The sequence below is a fragment of the Hyperolius riggenbachi genome, chromosome 3, assembly GCF_040937935.1.
Source record: "Hyperolius riggenbachi isolate aHypRig1 chromosome 3, aHypRig1.pri, whole genome shotgun sequence".
In the NCBI taxonomy this organism is placed as follows: Eukaryota; Metazoa; Chordata; class Amphibia; order Anura; family Hyperoliidae; genus Hyperolius; species Hyperolius riggenbachi.
In genome coordinates, this window is record NC_090648.1 from 200,945,250 (window position 1) to 200,966,786 (window position 21,537).

The 21,537-nt window shown below is 41.3% G+C and overlaps 1 protein-coding gene and 1 long non-coding RNA gene across 15 annotated transcripts in view; one reads left to right on the top strand and one right to left on the bottom strand.

Annotated features, from left to right (window-relative positions):
* Positions 1-14,412, bottom strand: part of LOC137563291 (uncharacterized) — a 145,866-nt gene extending 131,454 nt beyond the window's left edge. The window contains exon 1 of the long non-coding RNA XR_011030310.1: positions 14,144-14,412. This is a non-coding gene — a long non-coding RNA (uncharacterized lncRNA). The remainder of the gene's footprint in view (positions 1-14,143) is intronic.
* Positions 1-21,537, top strand: part of TJP1 (tight junction protein 1) — a 622,292-nt gene that overhangs the window by 123,816 nt on the left and 476,939 nt on the right. For 4 of the 14 annotated variants that reach the window (XM_068275558.1, XM_068275559.1, XM_068275567.1 and 1 more), the window contains exon 1: positions 14,782-14,891. The exons of the other annotated variants lie outside the window; for them this stretch is intronic. In XM_068275558.1, coding sequence (XP_068131659.1) covers positions 14,797-14,891 — 95 coding nt within the window. In that variant the 5' untranslated portion in view covers positions 14,782-14,796. Of the gene's footprint in view, positions 1-14,781; positions 14,892-21,537 lie in introns of those variants that run through there. 14 annotated transcript variants of the gene reach the window in all.

A 21,537-nucleotide genomic window follows, 5' to 3' on the forward strand; every position in this document is an offset into this window, starting at 1 on the left:
AATATTTTCCGGTGAACTGCTGCTGCAATAAGTGTATTTTCTGGTGAAACACTGCCACATTACCATTATTTTCTGGTGAATTACGATTCTGAATTACGATAATTACTATTATTTTCTGATGAAACACTGCCGCATTATGATTATTTTCTGGTGAAACGATGCTGCATTATGATTATTTTCCTGGGGGGGAGGGGCTTGGGGGGGGCGCCACAGATTTTCTCGCCTGAAGTGACAAAATGACTAGAGGCACCCCTGCTGACGCCAACTCTAATCCACGCTTTTTCATTCCTCACTTGAAGTTTAACTGCTTCCTTTACACTAATCCAAACAACCCTAACTTTAAACTTTGCACCCAACCCTCCCAAACACATAATACTAACCTCACCTTACACCAAAGCCTACCACCTAATCTATATCCTTCAAACTCAGCCCAATCTGTACCTTCATTCTAATCTACTATCTAGTTATGTCTAAAGCTGTATACAGACACTATAGTACTGTCAGGTTGTGAGGCATGCAAACTTGTCCCAGTTACACAAGTTCTACCTGTAAGAAAAAGCCATATTTTCAGAAACATATTTTTATATGCTTGCAGAAAGATATCTAACACATTTGACTCAAGTTAAAAAATGTAAAAGGTAATGCTGCTAAATATAACAAAATTATATTAAATATTTACTAATAATACAGTAGGATCTAACAAGTTTGACTGCATTCCTTTCTTGTTTTGGTTGCTATGGACCAGTTAGAAGAAGGTAGTTGTTTCCATTTCTCCTCCTCCTATTCTTTTTTTTTAAATCAGAAATATGCTCATTTTATTAGCTTTTTTCTTTTAAGGATTTGAGGGCAAGTTCATATTTTGCATATTTCTCAATTTTGAATATCTAGTTCTTCCCCAGCTACATGGTAGCAGGGAGCCTTTAGAAGCTGTTTGTTGTTACTGGGTGTTGCTATGAAAATGTCTAGTCCTGAAGAAATAAATGATATAACTGACACCCACAATATGGAAGAGTCCCAGGTTTACATGGTAAATACCACATTACCTGTTTGCACTCATAGTCTACAAGATATACTGTTAACCAAAATACCCATTTCTTACTTTCCAAAAATGTAATAAAAGTCTCTGTGGAAGACATACCCAGCCAAAAGTAAACAGTATATTTTTATGATTTTTCCCAATTCCTATCATGGACACTAAAACAGCTAAGCTTAAAAGAGGAAGACCCATTTCTAATGCATACATTAAAAAGGGAGCCAGGGCAATTTGGGCACCGGGGAAAGCTGCTAGTAGAGTATTGGTAAAATGACTGATATTCTACTACAGTACTGACAGTGGCTAATGCCAATAGTAAAATATCCATTATTTTTTCTGATATTTTACTAACACCTAACATCACCCTTTTCTTACCTGAGTCCACCCCTACTGATGCCTAACCCTAACCGACCCCACAGCGCTGCAATAACTGGAGATATTTAGCTCTAAACCTATCCCTTTTCTCACTCTAACCCTCCCTCTACTGATGCCTAACCCTAACCTATCTCCCCCCCCCCCCTTTCCTGCCACAATATACACAGATATCAGCAAGTCTTTGCCACAAAATACTCCCTCTCCTCTGTTATTTATCAGGTGCTGCTTGCCAAATTACTCCCTGGGCGCTGCTATAGCTGCCATTAACATTGCAGTTTATCCGGCGCCCACTTCACTAAAGTGCCTTCTGGTACCCAAATTGCTTTGTTTCTAACATTGTAATGACAAATCATAAGTTAAAATATTTTCTGATGAACATCCGGCACTTTTATTTTGCGAGTTTAATTTCTTTCAAATGCAGGTGGGCTCAATTTATATGGCATTTGTATGTTTTCATGAGTTTCCCTTAATCTCTCCATACAACCCATACAACCCATACTGATACAGCTGTGGAGAAGTGATCCATGCCAAAAAACCTCTGCTGCGATAAGGTAAAAGCAGCTAAGTATTTGATGACACAGCTACATGTACAGAGATGACACAACTAAGTCACCTAAGTGATTTTGACCAATGCACAGCGAGTCAAGTCTTGCTTTGATCTTCTCTGGTGCCTGTGGGCTCCCAGCATGGTGCTGGGAGTTTCATTCATTTTAATAGCGTTCCCGATATCAGAAAGGTGATGCTCTGGGATTTGAGTGGCTACAATTGCTGGTGCCAAGATTTTTGCAACTGAATAGCTGCTTTGCTTCAGCATTGCAAGGGATGTTGGCTTGGCAGGTATATTACACACATAATCCCCTTACTTTTCATGTGAACAACATTTGAGGATTTGGATGTTTAATTTTTTACTTACCTCTAATGTTTTGTAGCTTGTGTGCAACTGGACACTGGATACTGATCTGATTTGGGCATGTGTCCACTTTGTAGCATTTACAATATTACTTAAATGAAACTATTGTGCCATTAGCTTAAGGTGAACTGAGCACCATTTTTAGCACCCAGGGCTTCTCAATAGCACATTAAAAATACACACTAACAACGTGGCTCATTACTAAAAAAAAATCAGTTCTACCTCTTCATTTTACGTTTAAATGTTTGTTAGAGGCTTTTATTGCTCTACTTCTGTGGCCTGCCATCTGCAGAAAGACCCTGCAGATAAAGACTGCTGTAATTAACAGTATAAATGAGCAAACAAAAGCTTCCATCAGCAGGGGGTGATAGGACACAGTACTTCTAAGAGTTTAGAGAGTCACACTTAATTACATTCACACCTTTCTCTGAATAAATAAGGGCAGAGGGAGGGGGTGAAAATGGCAACTCCTACAACTATTTGAAACCAGGACAAACTACAGAAGAAAAAAGATGCATGGATTCCTTTAACCCCCTTGGCGGTATGAAAAATACCGCCAGGGGGAAGCGCAACAGTTTTTTTTAATTTTTTTTTTTCTTTATCATGTAGCGAGCCGAGGGCTCGCTACATGATAGCCGCTGCTCAGCGGCATCCCCCCAGCCCCGCCGATTGCCTCCGGCGATAGGCGATCAGGAAATCCCATTCAAAGAAACAACAAACAAACTACAGAAGAAAAAAGATGCATGGATTCCTTTAACCCCCTTGGCGGTATGAAAAATACCGCCAGGGGGAAGCGCAACAGTTTTTTTTAATTTTTTTTTTCTTTATCATGTAGCGAGCCGAGGGCTCGCTACATGATAGCCGCTGCTCAGCGGCATCCCCCCAGCCCCGCCGATTGCCTCCGGCGATAGGCGATCAGGAAATCCCGTTCAAAGAACGGGATTTCCTGGAGGGCTTCCCCCGTCGCCATGGCGACGGGGCGGGATGACGTCACCGACGTCAGCGACGTCGGGACGTCATTGGGAGACCCGATCCACCCCTCGGCGCTGCCTGGCACTGATTGGCCAGGCAGCGCTCGGGGTCTGGGGGGGGAGGGGCCGCGCGCCGCACCGGATAGCGGCGATCGGGCGCGCGGCGGCGGCGATCGGGGTGCTGGCGCAGCTAGCAAAGTGCTAGCTGCGTCCAGCAAAAAAAAATTAAGTAAATTGGGCCAGCAGGGCCTGAGCGGCACCCTCCGGCGGCTTACCCCGTGTCACACACGGGGTTACCGCCAAGGAGGTTAAATGACTGAAAACAGGGTTGAGAAGGTGGGAGTAAGTAAGAGATAGAGATGGGAGAGGAGAAGGTTAGAGGGAAAGGAGAAGAATTTGCTGACAACAAATGAGAAAAGGTCTTTGCTGCTAAATGTTGGAGAAAGAGCAGTATGAGATATGCTATGGTCTCTGTTGGTAAGCCACAGGTGACATTTATCTAATGGTGAGTGGCTTGTTCAGGAGGGAGTAAGAAGTGGTCTCTGCTCAAAAGTAATGGGCAGATGAAAGGAAGACTGTAACGTGGCCTCTACTGGTAACCATTAGGGAGTGATCTCTGCTTGTGAACAGGGAGGGATTGTAAATGGAGGGCTGTGGCTAATCCAATCACACTTCACTTAGAAATTTAGAATCAACAACATTTGCAGTGAATGATAAAAACCATACAAAGTTGGAATGAATTCCTATGCCACGGCTTGACAGCTCTTTAGAAGCATGTCCCTAAGTTCCCTCTGTTGTAACTGCTATCTGATATGTGCGCAGCAGACAACTGACGGTGATAGACAACATTCAAGATGTCATCTTCTAGTTACATCAATGCTGGCCATGAAACAATCCTAGGGGTCAGCAATCAGTGTAATGTAACAAAAATGCATTTGAAGAATAAAATAAAGCTTACAATTTGTTAAAGTTGTCATCCCAAATATTTATTTCAAACATGAACAGTCCCATGGAGATCCAGTATATGTAATATGACATTACTTTATTTGACATGGCATATTAGTTGTGAAGAACACTGCCTTGTCCCCTTAGCCTTTGTGTGTTTACGATGATTATATTTTAAGAGCCATTATTATATGAACCCTTTAATAATAATGTCTTTGTAGAATTTTTGAGTGGTGAATGAGGGATCATTAGAAATGACAGGATGCTGATGCAAGTTGTCATAGATATGGAGGGGATAGATTACTCACAGCATTATTTCTGCCTGACAACATAATACAGTATTGCCTGCTAACACCACACTGGTCCCTTTACAATAAGTAACAGTCACCATGGGCAGGCAAGATCATTAGTTATTATTTTCATTTAGGGCCAGTTCACACGGGCTTCTGCCGAGATTTCGCTCTTTTGAAGTCTTTTGCGAACCCTTCAAGGCTAGCAGTTCAGGTCTCTGCAATTGTTTCCCGGCGTTTACTGACTCTGACAGCAACATGTTGCTTTCGAGACGAGACGCAACGCTGGGATCTCACGCCAGCTACATCACCTGCCAGCAGTAAAAATGTCACCATGTGATAAATGTCAGAATATAAATCAGGGATTTAAATTTTTTTACAATGGGAAAACAATGACTGCATCATTTACACATACTGTATATACTCGCATATAAGCCTAATTTTTCAGCACAAAACATGAGCTGAAAAGTCACCCCCTCGGCTTATATGTGAGTCTGTGGAGCAGAACAGATGGTGGAGCAGGTTTTGCTAGTGGAAGTGCTAGTGGAAGAGGAGCGTAAGGATCATGCAGCAGAAATTCTGCTATTGCCAGCTGGCTCTCTGCTGTGTCTTTGCCCCCCCTCCCCCATCCCCTGCAACATGATGTGCAGAGTGTGCTGCTCAAGACTTCCTGTGTCTCCCTGGCTTGTGGAATGGAGCGTGCAAGCAACGTGTCAGTGGTGCAATGATTGGGGATTCTTCCTGTGTGACAATCGCTGTGTCCCATATCTATGACCCTATCTAGTGGCGTCTTGAGACACAACTATTGTCCTTGTGGCACATATGGCTATGTGGAGGGGGGCTGACTTTTACTGGGGGCACATCTGGCTACTGTGGAGTGGGCTATACTGGGAATGGGGCTTATACGCGAGTCAATCACTTTTCCTGGTTTCTGAAGGAAGGTGGGTACCTCGGCTTATACATGGGTCGGCTTATACACGAGTATATACGGTAATTATTGTAAAAATGAAGCATTTTTTTATTACATTATTATCACTGGAGTTCCTCTTTAATCTTACCACTTCTAGGGTATGCAATATAAGACATTACTTAAGCTACAGAACTTGTCAGTCTGTTTATTATTATACTGTTACATAGATGTCGTAAGAATGTCACCCTGTCCTAACTGCTATTATCTCTTTCCGATCCTTTTTCATGACCACCCACGTCCCCCAAGCACCTCATTTTTTTCCAGGGTGCTGGGGGGCGGGGGCATAGGTCATCAGGAAAAAGGATTGGTGGTGGCTGTTTGGAGTGTCTGTACCTCTTTGTACGAGAGTGAGGAGATGACCCAGCATCAATGGTGGGTCCAACAGCAGTTAGTGCACATGAGCTCTGCCCCTTGCACGGGTGCGACGGTGTAATTTCATTATTGCGCATCGCTCTGTGCAGCTACAAAGGATCAAAGTATTAGACTTTGTCCAACTTTGTCTACAGTCTGTCAAGACGCAGCAGAACGATGGGGGAGATGGCTGGCTATTGTCGGATTATAGTCTGATACTTTGATGAGAAGATGACACTGTGCCCGATTTTATTGGCAACACCGACAACTAGTGGCAGCCACATTTTCCTATATCGGACTATGTCTGACATTGATGCTATATGGTAAAATGCCATAGTGGAACAGACTTCGACATAGTATTGGAAAGTTTAACCCACCAGTAGTCTTTTAAACTCCCACCTCCAAGACTGATCAGCAGTAACTGGAAGCATTAAGTTGCAGGTATTACAATGCAATAATACAATTTACAATACAATACCATTTCTATAACGCTTTTCTCCCATAGGACTCAAGGTATTGCTGCACAAGGCAATCCATGGATATTTTTTGCAATAAACACATGACCAAATTGTTGTGTAATTTATTTGACAATGTTTTCTTAATCTATTTTTAGGACTTCACATTCATATAAAATTATAGAAAATGTTCAAAGGTCCATAATCTTTCAAGCACGTGTGTGTTTTTTGTAAAATTCTTGGCCATATGGATATTTAATCTCAACTTATCAGTACTGGGGGAATTCAAGAAATATTAAACAATTTAAAACTGAAGAAGACTTTTCACAATATTCTGTAAAAAGTAATTCAACAAAATGCAATTTCTGATAAGGAATAGGACAACCACACATTTATTCCCAGGTTAAAATGGCTAATATCACACACAGGTATCACATCAGGTGCACAAGCGGACCGGAACTCTTGCACAGGAGAGAATCAAAACACAGAAAAATCCACCCTGTATGTGTATATAGGGAACAGCCTATCTAATTCTCCCTTATCTGCAATTAATGGCCTGGTGTAATTTGAGCTGTCAGCTTTCTTCCGAGTCATGAGCTAATACGTAAACATAGAAGGTTAGACATTTCTGTGCTCCCAGCACACCAGGAAGTAACCATAATGCAGGAGTTCTATAAGCTGTAACAAGGAAATGTTTTTCTTTATTATGCTGTTGCTTATCTTTTAGAGCAGAGAGGAAGTAAGAAAATTAAAGCTGAAGTGGAAGTGGACCCTGCAACACGACAGTGCCCCAAAACATACCAGTAAATCCACCAAGGACTGGCTTCAAATTAAAGGAATACTATCGATTGAAACGACTTTTTTTAATACTCTATATTAGTGTACACATTACCACTAGTGCTAGGGGCACTTTATTTATTCACCCAGGTCTCTCTGTCGCTATCCTTGCTTAAAAATTCATTTCTCACACAGCTCATAGTAGTTTGGGTCACCCTGAGCTGCTTGGTTACTCTGTCAAACAGCTCACAAATATATTTCACTGTGTCACTCACAGCATGCAGCAGACATGAGGAGAAATAGGCTGATCTGAGGTGGTAACAGGTAACTAAATGAGCTGCAATATTGCTGGAATATAACTAGCTATAACAATAGTCTGTGTTTACACTCAGACTGCCTGCCTGCTTGAGGTGATTCACTCCAGGCTGCATCCACTTTACAAGCTGCTGAGAGGGGCAGACCACTGTCTACAATTAGCATTATTAGTATCTTTATCAGTCAAGAGAAGCAAAGATAAAAAACACACATTGCTAGAATCTTTAACCCCTTACAACCATATCAATAAGATTCTTTCAGCAAGATGATAATTAAACTATAAACTGAGGAGTTGATAGCAACTCCCCTGTGCAGAGACATGGTCTAGCCTTCTGGGAGTTCAGTATTAGATACATTTTGTATCCAACACTGACGCCAAAACTGACGGAGGATTTTACAGCTGAGAGGAACAGCTGTGTGAGGAATCAAATTGCTCATAGTACTTGCCCTAATGTGTTCTACAACGTACAGCATTTAAAAATAAATGCATACATCGATAGTATTCCTTTAAGGAATGTAGAGTCCAGGAGAGGCCCAGGTCTTAATTCCACAGAGAAGCTGTGGGTGGCTTGAAATGAGCTTTACATGCAATAAACCCTCAAACATCTCACAGCTAAAATGATTCTGCATTCAGCCAAGAAGGTGGGGGGTAACACTAACTATTAGGGGGTAGGGTGTCCTAACTTTTTTTTCCAGTTAAAGGCCTTGTTTCATCATTGTCTTTGCAATAACTTTTTCCAGTTTGTTAAATTGCTGAATTCAAAGTTTATCGATTTCTAGTTGTATTCATCAAGGTTTTTCCGCATTCGGTGTGACTTCGATAAAATATCGATAACAATGTGGTAACCATTCGGTAACGTGTCGATATTTCCATTTTACAGCTGTAATTTAACACAAGGCGATAAGATTCCCGTGGAATTGTGGGTAAAAAGCTGGTCTTTTGAACACCACGTAGCAACATTCCGAATAGGGCTTAACACCTGGACCAGGATTCTGGAAGTGGCTTGGGAGAATCCCACAATTTCGCCAGCTGCGGCTTGATAGGAGCCTTTTCTGAAAAAATGTAGTGCAGCTAGCAATTTAGTTAACCCTGGCACTGCCGGTGTTCTCTTACAAGATGATTTAAGAGAAGTGCCGATGTCCTGGTATAGCAAATAAATCCATTTTCTTGCAAATGTATATGGTTCTAGACCTTATTCTTGCCCTTCTGTGCCTTTGAATCACTCTCAGCTGATACCTAACCACTACAAATGGCTCCATCTTCTCTGTCAGCAATGATGTGACCGGAATAACGACAGAGCAGTGAAGGAGATAACTAATCCTAAATGTAACACTAAACCACGGACACTTTCATTTTCATGAATTGCACTTTCTTCCGGTTTATCGCATTATTACCGAATGATTACCGAATGCTCGCTAACAGCTGTAGATAACTTTGATGATCCTGAAATCAACTTATCAAGTTCGGTATTTTACCAAGCTGTCAGTAATTGATTCGATAAGTCTTGATGAATCGAGGCCAAAATGCACATTTTTATTAACATATTTTGTTTAAAGAGTAAATCAAGGTTATTTTCACTTTCTTTTCCAGGGTGAAATAAAAACAAAATTGAATATATACTGTATATATATCTTTATTTGTTTATAGCACCAACTTTCCCATAGGGCTGTACATAGTACAAAACAAATAGTGGGGAGCATACATGCACGAGACTGTATACAAACAGAACATCCAGCAGTATACATACAAATACATATATAGTTGAAGTGTGGTTTGAAAAATCACCAATACTGGTTTGTGTTCATATGATAAATTACAGCAGAATAAGAAACAATAGGAGGAGGTTCCTGCCCTTGTGAGCTTACAATATAGAGCGTAGTGGGGTAAAAACACATTATGGGAGGAGACAAAAGGGTTAGCGGATGAAGTAGTGAGCCTCCCTATAGCAAATTCTTGACAGAGAAGGTGTGTTTGAGAGCACATTAGAAAGTTTCCAGGCTTGGAGCATGATGAACAGGCTGTCAGAGAGAGTTCCAACAGAGAAGTGATGCTCGAGAGAAGTCCTGGACCAATATAGAGGATTAGAGGGTCTCATGGAAGGAGTGAAGGTTCCAGGTGGGATGGTATCTACTATCTGGAGATTAACGAGGACATGAATGGAGGTGACAACTTTTGTAGAAGTGTTTTTGAGATGGAACTAGCAGGTTTTAATTAATGTGTTAGTATGTGGTCTATATGAGAGAGCAGGATCCGGTTTACTGTCAGACAGCAAGCTCTAGAAGTTAAAGGACACCCGAAGCAAAAATAAACTAATGAAATAAACAATTGTATCTATCTTCCTTCTACTAAAAATGACTTTTTAAGATATTCCACAGTTTTATTTTATGTTTACATCTACGTTTTAAGTTTTAACTGTTTAATTGTTTTTGCTCAATGACATTCATTGAACTATGCCAGAGCTAAAATGGATGAACTATTGAACCTTTTTATCTCTTTCCTGCTCTTAGAAGCCATTTTCTGCTAGGAAAGTGTTTTATAGTTGGAATTTCTTATCAGTGAGCGTCACACTGTAGTCACTTCCAGGACTGAGTCAGTCACTTATATACCTGATATTTAACTCTTTCAGGCAGAGAAAGGAAAAAAAGGAACACAGCATAGTTATTAGTGTGCTTGGCACTTTACATACACATGTCTATCTCATTTTGTCACACGTCACTTCGGGTATCCTTTAAGGTTATTGGAGTGTTCTCTACATTGATGATATCTATGGGTGGGGGAGCAGAGAAGGTGGAAATATCACAATCTCCATTTTTTTCCATGTAAAATTTAAATAAACGGGATATCAATCAAGAGACAGCAGATAAAGAGTCAGGGACTTAAAGCGGACCCAAACCAAAAATGTATTTTAATTCAAAATATTTAGTTGCACCACTCTGACACATACAAAGATAAATAAACACTCCTTCGAGCCTATGAGTATTTCAGTGTATGCTTTTCACCCTTCTCTTTTCATAACTAGGGTTATACAGGTGGCAGCCATTAGCAATTCCTCCTTTGCTGGACACCATCTACTCCACCAGTTTGCTGGATTCTGTCCCGGCAATATGAAAGGAAGGGAGGGGTTCCTCCAATAAATGTAAAATATTTTATATTTGTCACCATGCAGCTTAGAAAAGGCTGCTATTTATTATTATAATTTAGAAGATAGATTTTATTTCTGAAATGTTGTATTTTTAATTTGGATCCACTTTAAGAAAATTTTGTAGAGAGGTCGGGGTCTGAAAAATAGCTGAATATCATCAACACAGAGGTGATATTGAAAACCAAAAGAGCTTGATTACTGTCCCAGGCCAGCAGACAGCGAGCGTGGAGAGGAGTTAGTATTGGAGTAGGAGATAATGAAAGACCATCCAGAAAAGTAAGAGCGAATCAAGGAATGTGCTAGGCCCTTGACTACAGTGATGATATCCATACACTAACTTTCCACTTTATTAAGTACACCCATTAAATTACGTGTTAACACAAATAACTAATCAGCCAATCACATGGCAGCAACACAATGCATTTAGCCATGTAGACGTTGTGAAGACAAGGCAGCAACACAATGCATTTAGCCATGTAGACGTTGTGAAGACAAGTTGCTGTTTAAATGTTGAATTTGGTATGGTTGTTGGTGCCTAAAGGGCTCATCTGAATATGGTATTTCAGAAACTGTTGGCCAACAGAGATTTTCACACACAACCATCTCTAGGGTTTACAGAGAATGGTGTTAAAAAGAGAAATTATCCAGTGAGCCACAGTTGTGTGGCACATTCATTTGCTGAATTTCAATATAAAGGAAACCAAGCACCACAGATTTTTTTTAATGAATCTACCTTAATTGAGCGTGCCCTCAGGGGCGCAAGTTGGTGGGGAGCATTATTCCTTACCTACAGGGTTCTGCTCCTCTGGTCCCCGGCCCATATGGGATGCATCATCTTCTCCACCCAACAGGCCGCAGTGACCATATTTTGTAACTTCCCAGCAGTGTGGTGCATGAGTGCCCACCTCAATGCATGCCGGGAGATATACTCAGTGAATGCAAGTACAGATATGTACTCGTATCCACACACTACAGCTCCCGACACTCACACACAACTCTGCCGAAATGTTACTGACTGCCCAGATTTAAACCTGTGAGCCCAGCACTGCAAGTTAAGAGAACTATCCACTACACTGCTGTGCCAGTCGTAGTGCTTGTACCTTGTTAGCCATTAGGCAAGTAGAAAATTTTTATTAACAATTCTATTCATTGGATAACTTAATTGTTCTTTTAATCTCATGAGTTAATCAAAAAGCTAATATCACCCTTATTGCTATTTTTCTATTCTTATGGTAAGAATTGTTGTCTTATACAGTATGATGCGCTATCCATGGTTCTGATCCTAGGCAATCCCTTTAGAACTGGGGATGTGCTATCAAGGCACCTCACTTGTGATATGCTATAGATAAATATATAATTATATTCTTGGCGGCAAAGTAGAACATTGAAAGTACTGTGCTGTTTCCTTCAAGCCAACCTGTGAGGTTTGCTACAGCTACAGCCTATTTTGGATACTTACCTTGGGAGGTACACTTTAAAGTTACACTATAAAGAGCATATTCAGTCTGCAAAGACACTTTTATTGTATGGTCTTATCATCTTGTCATATTAAGTTATAACTACCTGCCTGGTCTGTTCTTCCTGAAAACCTCCCAGAGCCACGTGACCGCCCCCTTCTCTTTCACTTGCAAGTTGACTACAGTGAATTCACCTTATTTCCTGTGGAAACCATTGTTCTTTCAGAAAGACAGAAATCCCACACTGGAAACAAGCATGCAGCTAATCTTGACCGATTTTTGTCAGGAACATCTGTGACTTGCATGCATTGCTCTATGGTTAAAAGCATTAGCAGGACAGTGAGGCAATAAGCATTGGTTAAAAGGAAATAAATATATCAGCCTCCATATATCTCTCACCTCAGGTTCCCTTTAGGTTTTCATTGCTGCGGTGTCTCCTATCTGAAACGTTCCATCGCTACCTACCAATACAGGAAACTGGGAGATGTACCCAGGGCTATCAGAGGGACATGTATATACTTTTATAGAGAGTCGGGAAGAGTAAGAAACCTATAAGTTTTTATTATTCTATTTTGTTTCCTGACCCCAACAGCCCCATTTTCTATTACAGGCACCATAAAGGTCCCAGGGATAGGAAAGCAACAAACAATCTATCCCCAGACAAGAGGAAAAACCCAATAGATTTGCATTCCATTACAATCTACCCAAGATTAAAATAATAATACTAAAAAAATCCTTGAGCTTTTGATCTGCCCAAAGTGGGTGACAACCTAAAGCAAAGTCAGAACTTAGGAGAAATGCAGAAAAATTGCAGCATGCAGGACGTTTGTGATCATAAAAAATCTGATTGCAATCGAATTGCAGAAGTATTAAAGGGTTTTTCTTTACTTGAAGATGTCCTTGCATTTTGCTTTTTGCATAAATGTGTTTAGTACATAAGAGCCCTTAATCCAGTAAAAAGCACATGAATGTATTACGCAGAGAAACATTTATCTTTTTGAAAAATCTAGCAGTATCATGTATCAGTGATATGCAGGACACTGTTCGGAGTTTGGCCCAATCTATCTCCTTGATCACATCACCGACCATTTAATTAAAAAACTGGCTGATCAGTGTGGCAGATTTTTCCATAGATAACATTGCGACTAGTCTTGATATAAGGAATACTTTGTATTATTTAATGCTGTGGATCAGTTAATTACAATCTTGTCTTTCCATCTGAATGCTCTTATCGAAAATACGATAGCTAGCGAAAATCACAGCATTAATGGGTACCTTTAGAATAATTTGCCAGTCTGACAATTTTCACATGAATTGGAACATGGCCATCTTACATCTGTTGGTAACTTTGTCAACTGTTCAGAAAGTGTCAGTTAGGGAGTACACTTATTTGAATTGCAGATGTTTGGCCGCAGAGTGGAAAACACATGTGAAATTGCGTACTATAAAAGACTATGGGCTGCATGGTAAATGGTTTACCTCCGTGATTCGCTAAGTGCAAGGTAAAATCATACAGCTTGCATACACCATGCGAATTACAAGCAATGGTTCCCTACGTAGGCGCAGTAGGTGTGCGTTTTTAGTACGTTTTGCATGCATTTTTTATGTAAAAAAGATCTCTAGTGATGTATTTCCTCTTCCTGTTTTCTTTTGTTGAAAAAGCAGTTTAGTAAAAACACAAAAGTGCTAACAAATAAAAACGCAGTTAAAACACATACTTTTCTGCATTGACAAGTGTGTTCCCAGTCTCAAAGTTTGCTGCCAGTCAATAATTTGGTACAGGTGTAAAAAATGAGTAACAATGGCTCATGCCTTGTGCAACCATTTACTATTGCAGCAAGGTGGTGGGGGGTTGTAAGCAGTTTTATAGCAACAATACCCCACACAGTGCACAGAGGACTGATGCCAAGGTCGCAATGAAGAAGACGATTTGATTTTCCTGTCAGTCTTGCAAATTTGTAGCTGGCTGCAGACTGAGGCAGCATTTTGATAGAATTGCATTGCAAAAAGAAAAAAAAAGATTTGTGCAGCACCAATCTACGTTTATATTAATTTTATAGCTAAGGAGGGATTTCCCTTTGCACTCACTACTCATCGGAAAAACTGAACGGCGTTCTAAAAATAAAACAGAGAATGTATATTGTACTTTACCAGTCAGGATGTTAACGCTGCTTGCATGACGTTTAGAACTGCTTCCTTTTTATCTGACGGAAATGATTATGACGTTTATGCAGAACTGAAGCTACATAATGATGACCCACACATTGCTAGAAGGCTGTACTCTGGTGGATTCTTTGGGTGGTATCAAATAATTGCTTAATGTGCTTATTGCCCGCAGCCAGCTCGGCCCCCTCCTCCTCCTCCTCCCATGCCCTTTGCAGTGATGCCAGAGAGAGGGGACCAGGATGCTCTGCTGCTAATTTGGATGTGATCACTACTAGGTGTTTGGAGCCACAACCTCATTAGACCTAAACCAACAAGAGAGGGGATTAATGGGACGCTATTCTCGGCGCTAATAGGATTGTTGGGCTTGGGTGACAGAGGAGAGGAGGAGACAGGCAGAGGGAAGAAGGATGGCGCTGCCACCTCTAGCTGTCAATGTTCTCTCTGTCTGCCGCTCACCAATGGCGCTGTGCTGCTGACAAGACACGCCGAGGGGAGAGCAGAGCGCAGCCCAGGAGAGGGAGGGAGAAGCCGGGGTCACAGTAGGCAGCGCGGCAGATGCCTGGGAATCCCAATTTTCATGATCGCATGCAGAGCTTTGTGGGGGGGCATCGGAGGGGAGAAACAAGGGGGGAGGCAAAATGAAATACCAGAAATACCTGACTGTGCTGCAGATGGCGATTGGAGTGACTCCTTCAAACAGGGGGAACATTCTACCTTATAAGAGGAGGCTGTGGTGAGTGTGGGGGCTTCTGTATTCCAGGGGGCTGCATGAGTATCATCCTACTGCAAAATGCATGCTCCATTTCCCATGCTGTATGTGGTGCATTACATGTGGGGTACCAGCATGGATGGAGGATGCTGATCAGGAGTCATGCCTGGTCCTCTCCCATAAAACTGTCTGTCACCTCCTGATCTACACGTCCTATAAACGCATAATGCATGCTATAGGCTGCAGGCTCTAGCCTTATACCACATGCCCAGTGAAATATGAATGGCTCCAGATGTGTGGCAATAGCTGACAATGGACATACTGTGTATGTAGGCATGATGCGAGGGATTCTATATTTCACTGCATGCTAACATAACGTGTAAGGACATAGTAGTCCGCATTGTTTCACTGACTGATGACTACATCAATGATGTATGGGTCTGGATGGTGTGTCTTTCTAGTGTACATATGGGCCATGATGCATAACACATGCCTACAATATTATATGAGATGTGTGGCTATTGAACAAGCACTGCATGAGTCAAGCTTGGCAAAAGCAATCAAGAAGCTATTGACAAAAATCTATTTCATTTTTGCTACACTGTTACATTTTCCTGACACTGCAGTACAAAGAAATCCAACACCAGGTGTATTTCAGCAGTATTCTGTATTACAATTCAACACAGTAAAGGCATTCTCTGTATCCACTGCACATAAGGCATACCGGTTTAGGAAATGGTTAAAAATTGCTTGACAGCTTGATTATATAGTATATGCTCAATCATGTGAGGTAATAGATTCCTATAGCAGAGATCATTATGTCAGCCGGCAATCACACCAGAAAAGTATGAGTAGTGCTGTATATGCCAGTATGATATGATCCAATGACATGCTGGAATCCTTGAGAGTAAGCATGGGTGATGGGTGAATTCCCTCAATTCATTGTACAGTACACAGGCCCAGTGTTTTATTAGTATGCTGATTATTGTGTCTGCAATGCAGTGGAATCCCACATAGGTATCCTGTGTACATGGCCTCAAATTTGTCAACTCCACAGTTCATTTACATTATGCCCCCCCCCCCCCCCCCCCTAAGCATTTGTATTGTATTGCATAAATACTGTTTTTGTTGTCCTTTTCAATGTATATGAATACCTTTACATGTGCACATTGTAAGAGAATGGTATACAATACTGAGAAGATTAATACTTTAGACTAAAGTATAGCGTATGTGACTGTTAATGCATTAGTAGACTGGAATAGTGTCAGCACCAGTAAATGCTTGCATTAGGACATATGTCCACAATACCATGTGGTCTTTATTAGAGAACTGATTTACTGATTATTGAGGTGATCCTTGTTGTAGTGCCTTCTATACAAATGTTGTGTTATAGAATCTTTAGTGTGGTTGGCAAACAGGAACCCAATGTGACCTTTCTGCTGTGAGAAAAAGGAGGATATCATTCAAATACATCACAGTAATGTGACACTGAGGAATTGAGGAAAATAACCTAAAAGACTTTATTAATAGTAGTATGCTGTCATATATAAAGCGTATAATAAAGAGTGTCAGAGAGGAAGGTTTAATTTTGTCACTTTAATGCTTCTATAGTGGTTTAAAAAATAAAAGCTGAACGGCCAATAAGGGGAAACAAAAGTACTGGAGTTATTTTTATTAGTAAAGCACACTTACACCTATTTAGTGATACAGTGGTTGACAATGGCATTGATTTAGGCACTTTATAATGGACAATAGCATATACAGTATAGTGTATCCTATATATAGATCAGGGCCCAGAAAAGTATATCACACCCTACTGAGAAATGCAGGGGTTTCCTACAACTGTGATTCCCCTAAGTTTGGTTACACCAGCAGTGTTGGGACTAACTCAGACTCTCCTGCAGAGATACACACAGCAGGTGAATATGGTCGCCAGCTACCAAGTGCAGATCCTAAAGGGAGTGTGGCCAAGCTGTGTGGTTTGTATGGATCCCTGAGCAGATGCTGGTAGTACAGAGTCATTTTTAATCATTTAGGTGGTGCTTCCACACAGCAAGGGTCAGGTGATGATGGTGGTTTGAAATTGAGCAAAGTTTTGAAAACAGTACACAGTTTTATTGTAGAGGACACAGGTGCGTAGCAATAGGGGGTGCAGAGGTTGCAACCGCACTGGGGCCCTTGGCCTAGAGGGGCCCGAGGTGTCCATCCTCAACCACAATATTAGCTCTTTATTGGTCTTGTGCTGGTAATAATCACTTCTATAGATGCTTTGAATAGTAGTGATCATTAATAAACTGTTCTCCATCCCCTTCTTGCACCTCTGAGGGCTGGTGCAAACCAAGAGCGGTTCTGAGAGTTTTTAAAAATGCTTTCGGGCTGAAAACCGCTTGGCTAATGTATTGCAATGGGCTGGTGCACACCAGAGCGATTCGTTTTTTCCCCAAACGCAAACTCGGGTCCTGCAGCATTTTTACTGATTTCTGAGGCGATTCTGCCTCAATGTAAAGTATAGGAAAGTGCAAAACCTCTCTGAAAACCGCTAGATCAGAGCAATTTTCCAAGCGTTTTTGTTAGAGAAGCTGTTCAGTTACAGCTGTACTGTAACAAAATATAAAAAACGCTACACAAAAATGCTCAAAAAAACGCTAGGCATGTTTAGAAAATCGCTCCAAACATGCCTAGAATCGCTCTGAAAAACCACTTCAAAAAATACGCTAGTGCTTTTGGTGTGCACTGGCCCTTACACTATGGTAGTCCTTGGCAGGTTTTGGTGCTCCATATAATTTGTAATCTATAGAGTGCTTGGAGGTCCTTACAGCTCCTTAGCTACGCCACTGACAGGACACATAACTACTAATAATCCATCAACGGCTTACTATCAGCTATGTAAATAGGTACACACTATGAGTTTTTCTGGCAGATTTACTGTCATATCCATTATTTCCAACATGTCCGATCTGATTTCCGATTAATTTCTGATTGTTTTCTGATCAATTCCCGACTGTTTTCTGTTCACTTTCATCGGAAATCGATTGTAAATCAGATTGGACATATTGGAAATAATCGATCTGACAGTAAATCTGCCACAAAATCTCATAGTGTGTAGTATTATAAGTAATATGCTGATACCCAGATAGGTAATGCTAGGTACACACCATACAATTTTCTGGCAGATTTACCTGCCGGATCGATTATTTCCAACATGTCCGATCTAAATTTTGATCAATTTCTTTCAATTTTCAGATAATTTTATAAAATCTTTTTTTATTGTTTTTATGATCGAATTTCATAGAACTGAACGAAAATCGAGCAAAAGAAAAAAACGATTAAAAAACGATCGAAAAATCGATTGAAATTCAGAATGGACATGTTGGAAATAATCGATTTGGCAGGTAAATCCGTCAGAAAATTATGGTGTGTACCTAGCATTACACACACAGATAAACACACTGTTTACATTAATGCCTCAAGTCCCAAGGGTTACTGTTGCCTGTTAGCTCATTGTCTGTCACCTCCCAGTCCATGGCTGCTGACCATAGACTGATTGCCTCTGATTCACAGCCTGATAGACATAGGCCCATTTGATTTGCTGGTAAAATTACACACATTTCTGTTTTTTTTTCTGCTATGAAACTGATTTAGATGTGTTTTCTGTACTACCTGAACCACATCTTGACCAGATGCTTTTTCCGCCTTTCTGAGCAGAGCAGAGCTTTGCGGATGAGTCAGTTTGTGTTCTGCTTTGTAGTCTGTCCTAACAGGTGTTTTGACCTGAAATGCATTTATTTTGATAGTCAGTGAAATGGGTATACAGTATTGTTTTGCTATATGTTTTATTTAGGAAGAATTAGGTAATGTAATACAACATAAAAATTCCTTCTAATACTGGAATTTAATGTGTATGCACAGTCTCTCACAGTTTTTTCACCTCTGGCCTCCTTACTCCTGAATAAGGGATGTAGAGGGTATCTGAGGGAAACCTTCTTTTGTAGCCGCTGTCACGTGACCTCAGCAGAGCATCTCTCTGAATAAAGTCCTCTGTCTTCTTCAGTGCTTCAGATTATACTGTACCCCTTTCTACAGATCATAGCCTTTCAGCCCCTTGCACAATGCAAGGACTTGTTCAGACAGAAGGTGGAACCATTTAACTTCTATGTAGTTCAGCTGAACAGGAACTAAGAATTTACTAAATTGGCTTCTGTAAATGTAATATAGAATGGAGCAATGAGCGGTGATAACTCCCACCTCTTTCAGCTGCCATGTGTGCGAAGGGTAGTAGGGTAAGCCAGTTCATGGGGTTTCACACTCACAGAGATCAGAACACTCAGAGAGGAATTAAGAGGGGATTCTTTGATTTGTTCCGTTCAGAGAGTATTTATACAGGAAATGCTCAGACAGCACAGGGCATGATATAGGTAATCTGCAAGCTAGTATGCAAGATGTAATAAGGAAAGATCATTTTTAATACACTATTAGATCTCATCGTGGTCACATGTTGTGGTGTGTTGCATCATCAGTGATGAAAGGAGAAATTGCTATCCACTACGCTACCGTTCAGGACTACTTTTTTTTTTCTTTAAAGTTTAATTTTGAACAGTTTGGAAAAGGATTATACACTTTTGGGTGGATTTGTTTTGCTATCTTTGACCCATTGGAGAGATTTCACTTCATTTCCTGCTAGTGGGACCTACATGAAGCTTTGCCATAAAAAACAGCAGTAGTCCCAGGGACAGGGAAGCATAGACATAGACTCTTCCCCACTCTCTTAAAAAAAGTTTTATTTGATGTTGTCTGTATCAGTCTTTGGAAGATTTCCAGACTTCCTGTCTGGCACCTGTAGTGTAATCAGGCGGGGTGCTGGCACCAGACTGGCCAATCACAGCCACCCACTGCTTTTTTTGCTAACTGGTGGTGATAGTCTCAAGGGCGGGACTACGGCACCGTCATTGGGCCTATCGTTGCACTCAATCAGTAGCAGTGACACTAATAGGTGCTTTGGTCCCGCCCACAAGACCATCACCACTATTTAGCAAAAGGAGCAGCAGGCGGCTGTGATTAGCAGATCTGGTGCCAGCACTCCCACCTGTTTAGTCATGTGCCAAAGCTTCCCCACTGACCTGCCATATTGATCTCTCGCCAGTGATCTTCACCGGTGATGGGGGGAAGCATCCTCCAAAGTTTGCTTCAGGTAGCAGAAAGAACAGACCCTGGGTAGGTTATATGGTAGGTATGTTGCTTATACTTGGTTAAATGAAGTTCTTAAGCAACCTCTGCACAAGTGGAAATCCAGAAACTACTGATTTCTGCTCCTTGGTTTGCCACCTGACATGATTGAAATCAGTGAAGGACTCACTTTCATAGGACAGTACTATAGCATGGAGTAGCTACCAAACTTAGTGACAGTTTTAGGGAAAACAAGGCACAGGGAAAAAATAAATATGGGGCTTCTTACTCTTTAATACAGTTCTGAAAATACATTTGTTGTAACCTCCACAATCCCTGACTTGTGGGGTCCTAAAGAGCTCCAGGCCCTAACCAATTGGCCATATGAAAGCACTGGCCCTGACTGTAGTGCTGTTTTTAAAGGAAAACTGAAGTAAGAGAGGTAAGAAGGCTTCCATATTGGCTGCCTTGTTGTCCAGAATTCAGTAGAGACCCACCAGTGCAACATACATGCAGCCAGAGTATTCATTGTGGAAATGTGTGGAAATGAAACAAATGATCCATATAGCTGTTCTGGGTCAGAAAGTATTCAGAAGATAACAGATGGCATCATCAGGTTTCCTTTAAGGTGAAGAGTAGTTAGCAAATGGTTTATTTGTTTATTGTATTGATAAAGTGCCAACATATTACGCAGCGCTGGATATTAGTTAAGGTTACAGACAATATTTAAGGGTGACATACAGCAATAAGACAATACAGGAATACTGTACATGCAAACCAGATCACGCAGCACAGTATGAGTACAAGGTAATGCTTAGTCAGTCACTGAATAGGAGCATGGAGATTAGGCAAGTCAAGTTCACTCAGATCCATAGGATGGGTGTACAGTAATGGAGGTGCGAGAACAGGTAGGAGACATAAGGAGGAGGCTTACATTTTAGAGGAAGAGGTAGGGATGCGAAAGGTAGGGGACGAGAGTTCAGCTGCGGGTTTAGAGCTCCAGTGAGGGGGGGAGGCCAGAGTGAAAAGGTGAGTTTTGAAGGCCTTCTTGAAGATTTTGAAGGAGGGAGAACCCCTAATGGGGGGAGGTAGAGAGTTCCATAGTTTTGGAGCAGCAATTGAGAAGTCCTGGAGGTGTGCATGGGATCGGGTGATGCGAGGAGCAGTCAGGCAAAGTTCATTGGAGGAGCGAAGTGAGTGGCTGGAAATGTAGGTTGGGCAGGTTTTGTGAACAGATTTCGTTTGTAGGCCAGACACAGTATCTTGAATCTGACTCTGGACTAGATAGGAAGCTAGTGGAGGGATTCACAGAGGGTACCCACCGTGATGGAGCGATGGGAGGAGTGGATAATTCTGGCTGCTGCATTAATGACGGACTGCAGTGGGGCAATTCGGGTCATAGGGAGACCAGACAAAAAGGGCATTGCAATAGTCAATGCGGGAAATTATGAGGGCATGAATGAGGAGTTTGGTGGTGACAAAGGTCAGGAAAGGGTGGATCTTGCAG